Source organism: Typopeltis vanoorti, chromosome 6 (genome assembly GCF_054136105.1).
Source record: "Typopeltis vanoorti isolate ZY-2024b chromosome 6, IOZ_Tvanoo_1.0, whole genome shotgun sequence".
Classification (NCBI taxonomy): domain Eukaryota; kingdom Metazoa; phylum Arthropoda; class Arachnida; order Uropygi; family Thelyphonidae; genus Typopeltis; species Typopeltis vanoorti.
The window spans coordinates 28,057,609-28,075,646 of NC_143554.1; the positions used below are offsets into that span (position 1 = coordinate 28,057,609).

Consider the following 18,038-nt stretch of genomic DNA (forward strand, 5'->3'; position numbering starts at 1 on the left):
CTTGGTGGTGAATGTTATAGTGTAGAACAGTGTGGTCTTTCGCAATGATTTCTGGGAATTCAGGGAGGCTCTAATCTTTGAGTTTCCTTTGTATAGTAAGAGCACATTGCTCGAGTAAGATACGCTTAATTCAGTGAAGTAATGTGTGTATAATGAGTTGAACTAAGGAGAAATTTGGAAAGTTACTTCTTGAGAGTGTGCGCGCGCCCACACATTTATTTTTGATAATTAAATAAAATAAATAATTAACATTAAAATTAACATTTGTCACTGCAATTACTGATCAGTAATTGCAGCGACAAATGAGGCTACTGATTACTTTACTGTGTGATCATAATTTCAGTCTACATTAAATGGAACTAAAAGTATATTTTTTACACTCAAGTTTTGATGTATTTTAAAGTTTAATGATACGAGATTTCTGTATACTTAAAATACTAAAGCTCATGGTAAGAAATTTAATTCCCATTATACAAAATATACAATCGGTTGTGTTTACAAAATTTACAGCTTCAGTGATGTTGTTATTCAATATGTCGTCAAGCTTACGACCACGAAGATTAAAGCCATCGGTAACATCATGCTGTCACTGAAAGTACAGCAAGAGACTGATCCAAGGGAGTAGGTGTGGCAACCCTTAAGATCATATGTATAAGCAGCACAGTGCTGTGTCAGGAGAGATCCAGACATGCGATCCATGTATCGATGCAGAAATTTTCCAGCATGGTGGCCACAGTCATTCACTACGTGGGTGTATTTACATTGGACGAATTCAACAAAAGTGCTGAAATGAAAATTGGATCAATCAGACACGAAATTTTCATCACACAATAGAAAACAAAATCAAGATTATGCTCTTAAAAATAGTTTTGTTTAGTGGTATGTGAATAACTGAAAAGTAGTCATTATTGGGTTTTAAGAATTGAGACTGGGGCAAGGTTCTCCCTTTAAGTGAAAAATGTACAGCACATTGTTTCTGTTCAACACGAACTATTACCTTACAGTACGTTTGAAAGACGCAAGAGGAATCAAAATTATATACTCATATGTAGTGTAATTTTTTTGAGTGAAAACAAGGGTTTTCACTCAAAAAAATCTATCAGTATGCATTGTTTTGAACCACTTTCTCAGTAATTTTGAGGCTTTTCTTTTTAATTGGGTAGGACATAGGTCTTTCGCCTCATCTTTCTTTGCTGTTAGGCTTAGTATCTTATCACAGCAAAATAATTTGGCCTTTTAGAAACATGACATTGCCAGCGTCTCCATAATATTCACTTTGTGTGGGGAGAGGAGGGGATTACCTTTCTAGGTCCCACTGTATGAAATTTCTTTGGAATTGAGTTATTCCAAACACTTGACTGCCATTCCTATTCTGCATCTAAACACACTTATCATAAAAAATTGTTGGGGGATCCTCCTGTGCTGGAGACCAAATAGTAAACTTTGTTTTATGCTTCATACATTTTGTCAGTACATAGGTAGTGGCCTATCACAATAGTGAACTTCATATACTACTTAACGACATTCACAATCAACATGCGCACAGGTGATTATCTGGTACAGGTGCAATGTTAAACTTCCAATATGAAGTCAAAACTTGAGCATGTTGCAAACCTACTGATAAAATGTGTGGAAAGGAATAATCTGCACCATGCTGTGACAGAGATCAAATTTCATGTCCTGGCATGGATGTTTGCTAGTCGGACCATCCCACGTTGCTAAGTGTTAATTACTCCAGTGTATGATTCTGAATTAAGTTCTGTTCTTGAATTTTTCAAATTAAATACATCCTGGTCACATGACCACCAATGCGACTACCTTGGAAAAAAAATTTCGTAAAATATTTAATGTTCCGAAACAAAATTACAAATTTATATGCATTGCTAAAAGGTAGATCTAATTATTACAGTAATCATGTTCTTCAACCAACAAGCTCAGGGATTTACATAAATTGATGAGTTTTCTGTCCCTCCTTTGATACAAAATTAGTCAACTCATGGTGACAAAATTTTATTTATTTTCCTCTGTGACCGTAATCAATGTAAAAGAACATGATTACTGTAATAATTAGATCGCAGACATAAGATCGATTACGAATGCTGAGATGGCAGACATGCACCTCGTTTACCATATTATGTACCCAACTGCTATTGAACTGTTCAGTTATGCCTAATAAAGTTTTTTTATGCTATTCACTGCCTTGTGTTATTTCTGTATCTTTGTGTCCCTGTTAGTACCTTCCGGTGGCGTTTCCGGTCATGCTTACCTAAATGAATCTGGTCGATTTTGATGTTCTCTATCTCCACTCAAAGTTTGTAAGTGGAATTTTAAACCACCATGTATGTATGTACGTACGTATGAGAGAGATTAAACAACAAAGGTCCAAGAAATGATCCATGGGGCACACTACAGACCACCTTAAATTCTGGCTGATTCACACCCCTAATATACTCAGTTCATAATGGTAATCATAAAGGCCCACAATCAGCAGAAATACATTATATTCTCGTAAGAAGGTTAATTTGACTTACCAGCAGGTTTTTCTAAGGCCATCGTCCACATCTTCGGTATCATCGCCTACTTCGCTCAACATCACCATTTCTTTGTACTGAGCAGCACATTTGGTTTCGTCTTTGGAAATGTTTTTAAAACAGGGGGCGTACCGGAGATAATCTGAATGAATAAAAATAAACATTGAAACGTTTTAATATTCCGTTTAATAATATATTTTCTGAATAGAAAATTAAACATTCGTGGGGAGGGGGCTAAGTTTTGTAGCAGAAATGTACGTTTGGGTTGGGATTGCAGACGAAACCACTTAAGCTATGAGGGTCATTTAATTGCTCGTGTTCTCTTTCCAGATTTTTATAATGGAAAAACCCTCCCACAAAGAAATATGTCAAATAAGAGACATTAAGTTGTTATACATATATCTTACTAAAAATAATCTCAAGGCGAGTGAGAAACATCCCAAGTTATGCATCCCTGAAAGTCCGTAGCACCAGCTTATCAAACCACAGACTGCAATGCAACGGTGATAAACTTTGCACTGTGAAAGTGAAAAGCGTGGGGGATGTTCCTATGACGTTGATTTGGGAGGAGTAAAAAAAAAAAGTGGGGGGAGCGATCTTTACACATTTTTTCTCTAACACGTTCATCTGTCGAGTACCGTTGGATGATATGCGTTATTTTGGTTCTCATTTGTGGCATGCACTATTCATGTATGTGCACGGAGATAACTGAAGAATTTGGAAATTATTCTCACGAATGGCTTCCAATCTTCGATTCCGGTAATAATTGAAATTTTTGGTTTGGTAGCAGGAAAGTGCCATTTGCGGATAATACTTCTTGGAAATCCTCCGAAATTTTTTGGTGAGCATCACTAAGAAGTGTTTTTCTTTAGACAACCCCATACTACCACTAGGAATATATCTGCTGATAACATTCTTATTATTTGAAGACGTGTTGTTTCACATTTAAATAACGTTTTAGATTCTATCCGTTCCTTCCATTTAAAAATGCAATGCTCATTACAATTAGGGAATGAAGATGAACACCCTACATTTCTTAATATCAAAAACAGCAAGTAAAGGAATTTTAATGAACATTTTCAACCCCCCCCTCCAATGGAACGCTATCTTCATCTCATCACCTTCTATAGAAAAATATCACACCATGAAAACAAAACAACAACAAAAAAAAAAACATGAAGTGTCCTTTCACAAGACGACAGAAAGAAAACTTCAATTTCTGCTCAGCCTGCTCGTCTTTAAGGGGAAGAATTCTGGGAACACTCTCTGGAGAATACTGTTTTCTAATCAGTATTCTTAGCAACTGAATCCCAACATTAATCAGAAACCCCTTTTCCATCCCCATGCCGCAATCTCTCCACCAAAATCGCTGTCCTAGTCAGAAATAATACCAGGGTTGCCTTCAAGACCATCAAAACCGTAAGCAACCTCATTTGATATCTCCAAAAGACGTTTATCGAAGGGATTTACTGTGTTTACAGAATTTCTTATTCTTGTGCTTTACCTTACAATGCTCAAACCTGCAGTTTTGATGTAAGGAACATCTCAGCCGATTTTGCACGCCATACAAAAGAGAATCAAAATCGGAACTTGTTCATCATTATTCCAACACAAATCACGTTTTCGTATACCATTTTTTGAAGAAAACTCCCTTTCACGTCATATCAAAGAATATACTACCGGCATTCGGTCACAAACGATTCATTTTTAAGTAATGTCTGGAAGCCATTAATTAGATCTTAAGAACAGTGAATCGCAGTGTTCAAACAGTCCTCGAAGACAGAAGCCGCAAGTTAGAAAAGAAATGATTAAACGTTCAGTAAGCATGCGCAATATTCAAAGTAGGTAATAATAATAATGCAGGAAGCAGATCGTAGAGCCTTTTTAATGAAGTCCAATTAACATTTTCGATACGAGTATGTGCTCTAGAACCATTCAGGGGGTGAAGATGGGTGCATGCAACAATCTGTGTTCTCAAACAGGTATTTTTTTTTTTTCTGGGGGTGGGGGCACAGAAAATTGTTTTGCGACCATCACAACATTAATGACAACTTCATCCAAGAGATTATTTTAAGAACATGCTGGAGTCCTTTTAACACTTCCCCTTGCATCTGCACGCGGAAAGAATATTGCTTCACTTAGAGATGGAAATAATTTTAAAACTGCTGATTATGCCATAGCAATTTTTTTCCTCATTTACAGATATTAATACATTTTTATATAATGTAGACCCGGGTTTGAATCCCAATAACGTGAGGAACCTTTATCATATCTTTTCAATCAAATGTTGAGTTAGCCAGTAGAGTTTTTATGGATAAAAGAGATCGGTAGGATGAACTCTTTTATCCCTTACTTTAAAAAAAAAACAAAAACAAATGGGCAACTGGGCCACCCTTTGTCAATGACGGCTAAGCCAAAAGTTCTTGGCAAGTTTATGTGTATCAGGATGAGAAGATAGGACACACAACTACCGCCATCTTGTGGTCCTGAACCTTACCAAGTGCATATCTCCTTGTGTGAAATAGTTCGAGTTCTAGTGGTAAATTTGTGAATTATGGGATTAAAATCCGATTTTACGAGGGAAAAGAAACAAGAGTGGGAACTGACTGAAAAAAAACTCTAGAAAAAGTTCCTCCAGTTGGCAACTAAAATCGAACTTAAGTCTTTCGTCCGTCGGTATAGCAAGAAGACTGTTCTTGAATTTCTCATACTCGGTCGGTTATTCACTTGAAAACAAGAACGTTTCTTGTTAAACCTTACTTCGGTATTATGAAATCGCAACTTAATACCCAAAATGCTTTAGATTTTATCAACTATACCGAATGTCAGCGTCCCAACTCTCTCCCCCATGGAGACAGAACTTTTGCAGTCCATATCAGAAACTTCATTAGAACGACTTAATATGATTTACGAGACTTACAAAACGATCTTTCTTTTTTTTCTTTTAAGCAAGGCAATTTAGATATCGGCTATAATCGTCCAAGTAGCAAAATAGAAAGAAAAAATAAATACATTTGCTAGTAAACTCATAGAAATTTGGATTACTATGTTAGTTAAAATAAACCGAAATCGATTTAGATAAATTGAAGGCTTAATTCCTATTAGCCAACCAGTGAAGAGATAGAGGGCGGTAGTGCATGCATTTAGATGAAATAAAAATGTTGTACGTTTAAAAGGATGAGTGAATGAAGTTTTTGCATCTTTTATTAAAAACAACGTATTTCGGATAGTTCATATAAAATGCTATCACCTACTGTTCTGTAGTTCTCCCGGTAGACACAAGTCCTGGATGACCTTTCTAGATTCCGACACGACGGAGTCGAACACCTTTCTTTGAGCATTACTGAAGCAGTTGACAGTGCGGTGTTCCAGGCAAAGTACACCTTCTTGCAGTTTCCTGCGAAACGAAACGGGACAGGTTCTAAGACGCACTTGTTTAAATACATTCTGAGGATTGATTTTCACAGAGCGAAATCACACCCGAATGTATGTCATGTATCGTGTGGTGTTCATGTAGTTTTACTTTAGGCTATTTTGGGAATGTTTTCACTGGAAAACGTGCACAAAGATATTAATAGTTATCCAGCATAAAAAAGAATCATGCCATATATATTTCATATTAGTTTAGTTCGTACAATGAAACTGTGTTTACCATTATTCAGAATAATGGATTTGTTAAGAGAGCAAACATGGGGGCGATAAATAATCACATACACATAATACGAATGATAATACAATCTTCATGTAATTGGCCGAGTTCAAAACCACACATTTTATCATCCATTCTGTTGCATTTTTACTCATAAAAACCCACTTTTATTTCCAAAAGCAAGACTACCTATAAATGCAGATACGGATTCAAATCCAAAGCCTTTTGATATCGGACTTTCATCCACTGGACGATTTGAAAAGTCCTTGCATTTTGCAGTCAGCACCTCCCACGAGACTGACTGCATCTCTTCGTTTATTATTAGGGTGATTTGGGTATGTCTTAAGCAAATCACAATTAACAAAAGATATGTTTCCAGTAAAAATGGTACACATAAGCGAACATAAGGAGGAAAAAACCTCTTGATTTTATTATTGCAGATGAATCATTTGGCGAAAGAAAAGTTTTCTTTTGCTAACTCCGATTAGAATGCATCCAAAATACATCATTTTCCATACATTTTTTTATGATTTACAGATTTAACGATTTGTAATGCGAGATATTCTACTCCGAGATTTCAAAAACTTTTCAGGTCCACTTCAGGCTGCAAATAAGCAGAACGATTATAGTCTCATAAAGCGGAGAAATTCATTTCACACAAAGTTATTCACAAACATTCATGACCGCAGGCTGATTCCATTTCATGGCTGAAACGAAACCGACACTGAATTCGACTAACGTGAAGGATTTCTCATCTTGAAGAAAACTAAATTGTCTTATTGCTACAGCGCACAGTTGCCTGGAACTTATTTTTTCGGACCAAGGAATTGTCCTTTTATTTCTCTTTGAAACAGAAAGCGATAAAGGACGAGTTTAAGTTTCCTCCCCTTGACGTGCTATTACGTTTCACTCCCAAACTAATAACAAGCAAAAAGCAGGCTTTGTTTTCACTTTATGATGAAGGCGTTTATGCTGCTACGCCTTTTGCAGCCTTGCATACGAAATGCTAAACAATCATCGATGGAATCTCAAAGTGAATAAAATGTGGCTTCCTCAACAAGTTGGAAATTACAAAATATCCTTTCAAGTGTTGTCAAGTAAGTGCCTCGTTAGGAAATCACGGTGGTTATTTATATCGATCTTGGAATTTACATTTCTAGTCGATGCAAGTCAGCACAATTGTTTTTCCAAATTTAATTTCATGGTTCAGACATCGCTGACCACTCTAATCACGCAGACAAAATAAAATGACCCCCAGTTCTCTATCGGTGTGAAGAACTGCGGTTGTCAGGAGTTTAAGAAATCGTATTACACTTAAAACGAAATGAGCAGTTTAGGGAAGTGAGGTTTTTGTAACCTTGGGACAATTTCCGAAAAACTTCCCAACCAGGCTTCTTGTATACAGAGGCAGACCACACTCTTCCAGTTTTCCATAAATGCGCATCACACTCAATTCGCGATTTGTACGCTGCAAGGCATTATGGGAAGGATCACTACCTGGACTAGTTTGGACATTTAATTTTTAGCAGTGGGCAGTAGTACACCAATGGAGATCTCAAAGGTTGAATTCGGTCTGCATATTCACCTTCCCATAATATAGGGCTAGATACCCCCCCCCCCCACACACACACACACGCGCGCGCGAAAGATTTATTTATAAACCTATGTATATGCATTCATATCATGAGTGAGCTAAGGATTTTTTTTCCTTTCACACACACCTACCAATAATCGCCCGGACACTTTAGTCATTCTTAATTGATACCCGCGGGCGAACCCTAATATCAGGTATATCCACCTTTGACTTCCTGCACCCTTTGAGGGAGGCTTTCCACCAATGTGCAGCAGACATCAAGTGGAATATGTCTCCATTCCTCCATCAAAAGCGGCACTGAGTTCAGTGACAGATCGAGGACGTACTGCTCTGGACCTCGGTCGCCGCTCCAATTCGTCTCACAGGTCAGGGCAGTCGTTTAACACCTACCTCTTCATACCATTCCGTAACATCTGCCGCTTTGTGGCATGAGGCATTGTGGTCTTGATTGTAACAAGGGTCCGTTTCATAAAACTCCACAGTGTAGTCAGCACCTGTTTATCCAGAATATCAAGGTACTGAGCTGCCTTCATGGAACCACAGACAACGACCAACGGTTCCAATCCAAACCAGGCTGAATGCACCCCACATCATGACTCCATGATGTGGGGGTGCATTCAGCCTAGTTTGGATTGGAACACGAGATGAACTCAGTGACTTCGAGAGAGATGTCAACGTGGGCTGTCACATCGGTAGCATGTTCATATGTGTCATTGCCGACCGTTGAGTTTGGATGGTCCGTTTGAGTGGCAATGACACATATGAACATGCTACCGATGTGACAGCCCACGTTGACATCTCTCTCGAAGTCACTGAGTTCATCTGATGTTGCTATACCACCTGTATTCAAATGCTACGATGAAATACCGCTTCCTTTTATCTGTACACAGGTTTTTATGTTATTAACAAACCTGGAATGTTCCGTAACTTCAAATAACAGGGGCGTCCGGACAATTATTAGTAGATTGTGTGTGTGTTATACTTATATATTGGATTGGTTGGAATAGCAGCTGAGCGAACTGAGGCTGTGTGACTCGTACCTCTGTAGGGTTTGCTTGTCTTGCTGAAGCTTCCATTGCAAAGCTTCTATAACAGATTCCTTTCAAAGACGGGATGCATCTCATACTCGTAATTGCGTTGCAGGCAAGAATAAGGGGTCGACAATCATGCTTGAATGATTGCTTAATGCAATACTTTAAGATAGAACAGAATTTTAAGGGGTCTTTAATCGATATTATTTAATAACCTAACTAATCCACGCCTTTGATCTCTCCAACACAATTTTGTTTAATACATCATTGTTTATTATACAGAAGGGGGGGGGGAAATCAAAGGTATACAATACTGCATGATTGCACATCGGTTTTGTATTCTTGTTCAAATATTCTCATTTGCATTCCCTCCCTCCCTCCCCAATTGAAGATTGAAAAATCGCCCCAAATAACTTCATAATATTCATTGCTACAATGATTCGAAATTAAAAAAGGTTTTGTTTCGGCTTTACTGAACCCTTTCCGTATATGAAGGGTGCTGTTTAATTAAAAGTAACTCTGAATTAAACTTACTCGCACACCTGTTCGAGCTCGGAGAGTGTGGGTTGCCAAAGCCAATTCTTCACTTTGAGCAACCGATTCGAGAGTGCTCATGCAAGATTGGAAGTCTTCTGTTGAACACTGGTTTTGCAAGTTCGAAGATGATCCTGTGAGGAGAAAAAGCGCGATTAGCAAATCACGAACATTCCTTCATAAGAACAGAACTTGATTTGATATTTTGGTCATACAGGTAATCCTCATATAACGCGGATGTTAGGTTCCGCAGAAATGCCGCGTTATATAAATCGCGTTATGCGAGTCTCAGATCAAATAGACGAAGTAAGGTGATGTTCCGAAATCTTTTTTTTAAATTATATAAACAACAATGACATATCCAACAAAAAAAATATTTTTATTTAATTCAGGTAATTCATGTAAGTTAAGAAAACAAACTATGAAACAAATACAAAGTATTAAAATTACAAATTGTGCATAAACTTCATTGCACACAATGCATAAATGTTTTAGGCAAAATAAAATAGTGCATATTTTAATCTTTCATAGCACGAGGATTTGAGGATTGGTTAATAAGCACTGGTTTCATCATGTAATCACCTGATGCATTACTACAAAACAGTAGAGTAATTCTATCTTTGGAAACTTTGAATCCAGGAGCTGATCTTTCATTTTTCGAAATATAGGTGCGTTTTTACACTTTTTTCCAATATAACCCAGATTCATCCGCATTGAACACCTGGTATGCACTATAAATGTTTATAAACTTTGAGAGTTTTTTTATTCAATAAGATTTCCATCCATAGTAATTTTCTTTTGAGGTGCAATCTTCTATCGAAATTATTAGAGATTTCTCCATTTTTCCATTAGAATATCGCGTACACGAGCAACGCGCTTTGTACTTATCGTTGACCTAGCAATAAACACATTTTCGGATTTTATGTTCATTTTATTTGATTGTTCGAATTACTGATTCATTTAAATTCAAAGTCCCTGCAAAAACTCCTGGTTTTTCTCATTTTTCAACCGATCCATGATTTTGACTATTTTTCTTCGAGAGAAATTAATTTTGTTTTCAATGTTGGTTTTTCCCTTTCGTTGCAGTTTGTGGCCATTACTATAAAAATCATTTTTTACACAAAAATCTTTCATAACCTCCAAGCGCACTCCAGTTGCTTCTTTAACTCCATCGACACATCTAATTCTTGGTCTTCCCCTTCTCCTGTTCCATCAACTTTAGCAAGCATCATCATCATCTTCTCCAGACTGTCATTTGCTCGCATAATATGTCCAAAGTATACAATTTTTGCTTGATGATCATAGCTTCAAGGGAGCAATCTGGCTTTATTCTGTCTATCACTGATTTATTGGTTTGCTTTGCAGTTCATGGTATTCTTAGAAAGCGTCTCCAAACCCATAATTCAAATGAATCTATCTTCCTTCTTTTACTCTTTCTCAGGGTCCAACTTTCACATCCATACAGCACCACAGAAAATACCATTGCTTTCACTGTTCTGATTTTTGTTGTGAGGCTAGTATCTTTAAAGATCTTGCTTAAATTTGTCATTGCTTTTTTTTTTTTCGAGTAATAATCTTTTTCTGCCTGTATTTCCCCTGATATAAATTCGTTACTTGTAATTACATGCGGGATACAGGCAGACACAAATTTAACGAAGATAAAATTTGATTTTTTAAGTCGCGGGGTAAAAACATGAAAATATAAAGGGTTACAATTTCTAGATCGTGTTTTTATCGAAAGTTGTATAAGTACCGCGTTATACGAGGGTTACCTGTACTTTAAACAAGCAATAATAAACTACACAAATAATTCGATTTCAATTCATCTCTTTCGAATCTTTGTTATGATGCTCTCTTGGACTGGCAAAAGAACTGATTCTATGTGATATGATCAGAGTCTGGTCATAAAATCCGTCCTGACGAAACCTTGTGATAATGCCTTAAGGTGAACAAAACAAATCCAATTGTAAGAGAGAAAAAAAAAATAAGGATTGGGTAGAAATAATGTACGAATATCCACTGGAATTATTCAGTCAGCTTCGTAACGCCTGTTATCTCCAGTAACTATAATACCACAAATGAAAAACTATAAAAATAAGTCATGTAATCTGTATTTCTATGGACTAAATTACAATGGTGACAATGATTCAAAAAATGAATTTGACAGCAGATCAAGTTGGCTTTTTCTTTGAAGCTGCAGTAACAACACATCAAGTGTAATTTAATGCTGGTAACATTTTTTGAAATTACTCAGCTATATCCACGATCACAAATTAGCTGACAACCAATTTTCTTCCATTAATTATAGAGAACATTTCTGTCCCAAATTAAAACGTTAATTAATGGAAAAACATTTTATCTGGCAATAATTTTCCAGAAAGTCTAGGATCAATTGCAGTTGATGGTTGGCTAATTACTTTTAAAATATCATATAAACAACAACAAAAATGGCCATTAAAATAATTATTTAGAATACAAGTTATTTGAGTTTCCTGCTCCAAGGGGGGTGGGGGAAAACCTGTTGTGAGAATAAAAAATAAAAAAACCTGGATTCTGAGAAGTTTTATTCGGGTTTTTCAATCAATGATTAGTTTTCCGGTCTCGCGCGGAAGTTGAGTTACTTCTCCCTTAAACTTGTTATTTTTTTATCTCTCAAAACAAGCAAACCGACCCCGTGAACACACACACAGATCTACAGAATAAAAATACTCACTCTTAGAAGATACAGCAGAGAATGGGAAACCGCAAGTAGTAATTGCCTAAACCACTAATTAGGGGACTCCATCCGTCTCGGATGGACCAGAGTTGAGGGACAAAACGACTGTGAAAATGTCAAGCAATAAACAACTACGTTATTTCTAAATCAATAATTTCTGCTTGAATTCTGCTGAAGTCGAAATGCATCTAAAAATCCATCACAGCAAAATAACTTTCAACAGAAAAAATAAAATAAAATAAAATAAAATAAAATAAAAATATTTGACAATTCCTTCTGCACATGCGTAATCAACATATGAGATCGTATGTTTTCTTCATTAAATCGATGAGTCACTGGTCACTCTTAATAATAATAAGATCATCTTCGGATGGAATGAATGCAGTCTTGGCGTCGCTAGCTTGTCGTTCTGTAGAAAAACGGAAGGTTGCAACTCGAACAGGGAAAAAACTCCATTACTTTGTAAATGAAAGAAAGCTACTTAAACATCAGGAACTATTCCTTCCATATTTTTCATCGCATTTAAAAATTTCGACTCAGTTTTACAAATCAGTATGCATGCATCGTCCTAAACCGCACACGGTTCCGTATCTCGTCAAATTCTTCGTCACATTTGCATTGTGAACAGCTGGTTCGATCCCATTGGTTACACAAAGTTGCTCTTGGGTGTTAAATATCAAAAACCTCCTTTCATAATCCACAACAAACTGGGATTACACGACTCATATTTACAGTGTGACAAAAACCATTACGTGGCTTGTTACATCCGGGGAATCTCTTTTCAACGCATCTGTGAAAGTTTTAAATAGTGATAAGTAATACTGTGATCGCTGTTTGTACTGAAAAATTCGGAAATGTTAGCGAGTAGATGGAAAACTAAAATAAAAATGACAGCAGAAAAATGCGAAAAAGAAAAAAAAAATGCGAGATTCAAGTAATTGTGCAGAATATTCTACTGAAGGTATACGTGATTGGCATAAAATTTGAGCAAATTTTTTTTTTATGTAAAACCTACCGAGAAAGGTCGTCAACACTTAATATATTGTAGGCGAGCAAAGGATAACTAATTATATTCTGAAACCAAATAGTACTTTATGCTTCCAAATAAGCAGGGTGGTCTGATAATAGAAAATTAAATTCACCCAACCATTAAAGAGATTCACACACCCATCCATTCCATAGTTCTGGATTCGAACCCATTACTTTTTTGGTCGAAGACCGGAAGAGCTATTCCCTATGCAAAACGGAAAGTTTCCTTCTTAAATTAAAAAGTTGCGTCAGATGCCAAAAGGTTCTCTTTAATCTCGGATTAACCGATTATATTTATAATCCTGACAACTATCCTACTATGTAAAACGGAATCGAACTGACTGTTTGGTTTCATACCAATACCGAAAACATACTTTTATAACAAGTGTTCGATTATAGGTTGATGCAAGAAGATGCGACTTAAGACCGTCAACTTTTGATTCTTTCTCTGTTAAGATGCCATCATTAAGTAGGTTTTTGCTCAAGATTAGTATTTAATGAGATAATCTCTCGTTTTCCTTATCTCTTATCCTTCTCCTTAATGATATGCAAATCAGATATCGACTTAAACTAATACTTTCCTAATCCTCATTTTCTATGCATCAATCAGATAATCTGTTTATTTTCTTTATTATCTAAAAACAAAGCTTTAAACCCTTGGACACAACATCTTAACAGAGTCATTTATTGGAAGTAATTGTTTTCTTAATTGAAAGGACACGAATGCTTTCCATAAGTTCGATATTAATTCACATCGAACTTATAGGAACTCAGGGATCGCATCTAGAGTCAGTGATCTAATGTATGATTGCCAGACTGGTTGACCAAGTGGTCAATATATCCAATTGTCAACTAACAACAAATTATGGGTTTTGAGTTCCGCCATGGACACTGACGTCTTTAGGCGGGAGATAAGTTCCGAGGCCTTTAAAGGCAACGAAGTGTTTTGAAGAATGGTTTGCTGTCTAGAGGAGGGTTTACAGAGTGCCTAATCCCTTAGCCTACCTTCTGTACTGATACTAATATACTACTGATTTGATGTATTACGGATTTTATTTCGTGGTGTAATTCATGAGGGATATTTTTAAAAACCAATTTTAAATTCCATGCTGTTAAAGAAAAAATTATACAAGAAGATAGAAGGAGGTTTACGAGTCCATTGCCTTCCAGTTTGCAGTTTGCATAAGCTTCACTAACAACTTTTACAAAATGAGCAGACTCTTTGGGTTTATTTTATATTTTGTTGACTTACTTTTCAAAATTCATCTTCTGACGAGATCTTAGGTTGGTACGGTTCCTATTGATAAACTTCTTGGAATCATTCAGCATGAAATTTATTGAAATATTCTGAAATTCGAACAAATCTTTTCTAAAGTGTTTTTCCCTGAAGTTGAACATCCACCAAAAACATTCCTCGCATTCAAGACAAGATTGGGACTCGAGTTTCGAACGGCAACACCAAAGGTGTTGCCGTTGCTACAGACTGCGCTATGGAGACGCCTGTGATTTTTATACTGTTTCTTGAAAAGGTGTTTCAGATAAACAGATTCGGAGAATTTTACCAATAACACTTTTCAATGCCTTTTCAAGAACACCTTCTGGGGAAGGCTTCGCCTTTACCAAAAATTTTTGAGAAACTTTTCTCAAAAGTTTCTCAAAAATGACTTGTCACTACTTGTTGATTGTAAAGAATAACCTCCAACTGCTTAATGTCTTATGCAAGGAGAGTTGAGAAATGGGATAAGATTAGATTCTACTGACATTTAAAAACTATCGCAAGCAATCCATAATGCGCTAATACTGAGAGATCTGACAAAAAGTGACCGAATCGTAGACTTTATGAGGAAACCAAATTAGTTTTGACAAAAATAGAATTCTTTGGGAGGAATTTTATAAAGCCAACCTCTTTCAATAAATAATAAAAACAGGCATTCAATTTTAGCACAAACATTTTAGGAGGTTTCAGTTCGCAACTGCCTACGTAGTCGATTTTTGGATCCAAAATAATCTACGACTTTCCACAGACAAAGTGGAGATGCTAAATTTGGTGGAAAAATTTCATTTTATACATGGGACATTCATTTGTCGTAATACATAAGATTAATTAAAAGTTCACAGTAGTAACGTCCGGTAATAACTTTTGCTTTCAGTGTCAACAACTTAGCTTGTCCCTTCATCGTCACTTTAATAGAATTTTTTTTTTGGGTTTATACTTCGAACTAAAACAAAGAAAAGTGTGTTTGTCTTGCTGATCCTAATAACTGTACAAGACAAATATTTAAGAAGCCAAAATCTACACCAAGAAAACCTTAAATGAAGTAAGGTTTACCACAAGATCTCCACTCGGAGCGTCTCTGAACGCAAATACTTCTTTAAATTAAGTGCGAGGGGGTTTGGATAAACATTGTTTCCACATAATAAAGCAGTCCGAGGGAGGCTAACAAAGAAAATGGGAGAATGAAGAAAGGGATTCGGATCAGAGTTCATTTTTCATTCCGTCAAATGGTGCGCGGAGTTTGTTTGCACTTCGTAACCGTTATGACGATATTTGTCGTCATCAGATGGGACCGGCAAAACAGCGACAAAGTACCGACAACGGAGTTACTCACCCAGGGCAAAGGTGCACGCGAACAGCATCACGTACTGCGTGGAATCCATACACCAATCTTAGAGCTCGGATGATCGGCAGACATCCCTGACACTCAGCGAAAGTGGCGGAGCCAACGAGAAACGACACTTTTATACGAGATCGATATCAGGCCAGTTCACTCTACCGGAGTTGAGGTTAAAGAAACTCACCGACTGTGGGGCGCTGGTGACGAGTGGTGGGTGGTGAAGGGATAAGGTTATTCGTAACAATACAGAATCAAACGACGGGTGATAAAGTAAAAGAAACAGAAGAGAAGTCCGTGGCAAGTTTCTATAGCTCGGCGGAGACGGAAAGAGATCCCTCCGCTGATCATTAGTAACTGCTTCCATCCGAAACAGAAGTCACGCATCCGAGCAAACCCCACCGTCGATGCTTAAAACTTCAAGTCAGACAGTAATGACAGTTGCGTTAAAGATACCAAGTAATTTTATAACCTTGGTTTTAATCCTTTTTTTCCCAAGAAAGCAAACAGACAAATCAAGTTTGCGCCTGAACGTGGTTCAAGACTTATTGTGGTGGTGCAACACCAAGGCAACTCGTGGTAAAGATGGATTAAGTTCTGATCACTTTCCTTAGTATTTCCCATAAATGTAAAACCCATCTCCTAGGAGATGTATGATGTTATACATTATGGGTGGGGGTCACTACCCAGACCGGTTTCAACCTTTATCGAGGTCTCATCAGTGAGTAGGCAGACCCTGAAATGCCAAGGTTTAAGTAATACAGAGCTTATCAATTTTACGTATGCAAGTTGCCACAAGGTGCTTTGACCTTATTAATTAAGAATCTCCGGATCAGAGAAAGATGTGAAAAGATTTTTTACCTTGGGTATAAAATATGTTGAAGATAATGCAGAATAGCAATTTGCAAGTCAGCGACTTCTCTGCATTCGGCACTCTTCGGTAGCCTGTCGGTGTTCTGCATTAATCGGCGCATTGTTCTTGCTATTCCCAAGACATCCGCTGAACACCACAAATGAAGTGTAGTGAGTGTGCAGAGGAAGAAAAACAGAATGTGACAAACTGCGACTAATAATTTAGTCAGTGGACGAGTGATAATGACACATAAATGGACTTGTGGTAAATGCATTTCTTATATGACACGGCGCGTGCTAATAGGGTTACGATATTTGCCATCATAATAGCAGCACACTCGCTTTGGTGCCATTCGTTCGAATGAACATCGTCCTCCCGAAAGTCGCTTTTTCAACTGTCCAAAAGTCCCGCCATTAAAGCCGATCGATGTAATGTGCAAGTCAGGTTCGGAGCACTGCGAGCTCCGAATGAGTGTAGGAGACACTACAAATATGTAAACACCCTAATCTGCCAACGTTTAACTTACATAAACATTCTGCATATTTCAATTATTGTAATGACGTAGTAAGAAATAAATTAAAAAAAAAAAAAAATATATATATATATATATATATATATATATATGCGCCTTACTATTAAACCAATCTAATCTATACAAAATGTGTAGACAATGTATTATGGGTGTAGGGTGCCCTCCCAATCATTATCCGCCACTTTCTTTTTTCAAAACTAAAATCCAAATCTCTTAATTCCTATTTTGCCATCTTACTGTTATGTCTGCTGCAATTTTCCTTATTAAAAAAAATCCTTAAAGGTTAGACTGACGTAGGCCATCGAATATACGTAACTCGATTAGCTGTGTCAGTGCTTGTTGAATTTTGCATATGCTAAGGGCTCAGTTATAAATTGCGAAAAAAAATAGAAATGGGATGGTTCAACTTAGGTCTTTCTTTCTATGACTTGTGTTAAAACCCACACCAAGTGGAAGCATCTTTTCCGTTTAACGCGTTTCATAAAGAGTAAATGTAATTTAGAATAATTTCGATTCTATAATATGAAATTAAACATTATTAATAATAATTAATAAGAAATTATTGCTACCTTAATATTTCATTATTTTCATCTCATAAGTGTAATCCACCTTATCGATTTGTTAATACATTCCTCATAAGTAATTAACAATGAAAATCACCCCACAAACACCTGCGCCAAGCCAAAATCCACCCCGGCTAAGTGCGCTAATTGTGGGGGTCCTCACCCTGCTAATTATAGAGGGTGTATACATCACCCCAAAAACAGATGGAATGATACAAGTCACCAATCTACCTCGTCATCTAGTGCGAGAGTTCCTGAAGCTCAGGCTACTCAGTTCTCCAAGAGTGAATACATGACAACAGGTGCTCGCCCATCATTAACTGAGCCCCTTAAGAAAACGAATCTTCAACATCAAGTAAGAGCATATGCTGATGTGGCAAGCTCCAATCAGAAA

The 18,038-nt window shown here is 36.9% G+C and overlaps 1 protein-coding gene across 1 annotated transcript in view; it reads right to left on the bottom strand.

The window, feature by feature from the left end:
• Positions 1–528: 528 nt before the first annotated feature.
• LOC150105350 (uncharacterized) overlaps positions 529–18,038 on the bottom strand; it is a 158,942-nt gene continuing 141,432 nt past the window's right edge. The window contains exons 2-5 of the mRNA XM_090393936.1: positions 9,340–9,473; positions 5,786–5,978; positions 2,532–2,673; positions 529–784 (exon numbers count right to left, since the gene is read on the bottom strand). Coding sequence (XP_090250062.1) covers positions 529–784; positions 2,532–2,673; positions 5,786–5,978; positions 9,340–9,473 — 725 coding nt within the window. The remainder of the gene's footprint in view (positions 785–2,531; positions 2,674–5,785; positions 5,979–9,339; positions 9,474–18,038) is intronic.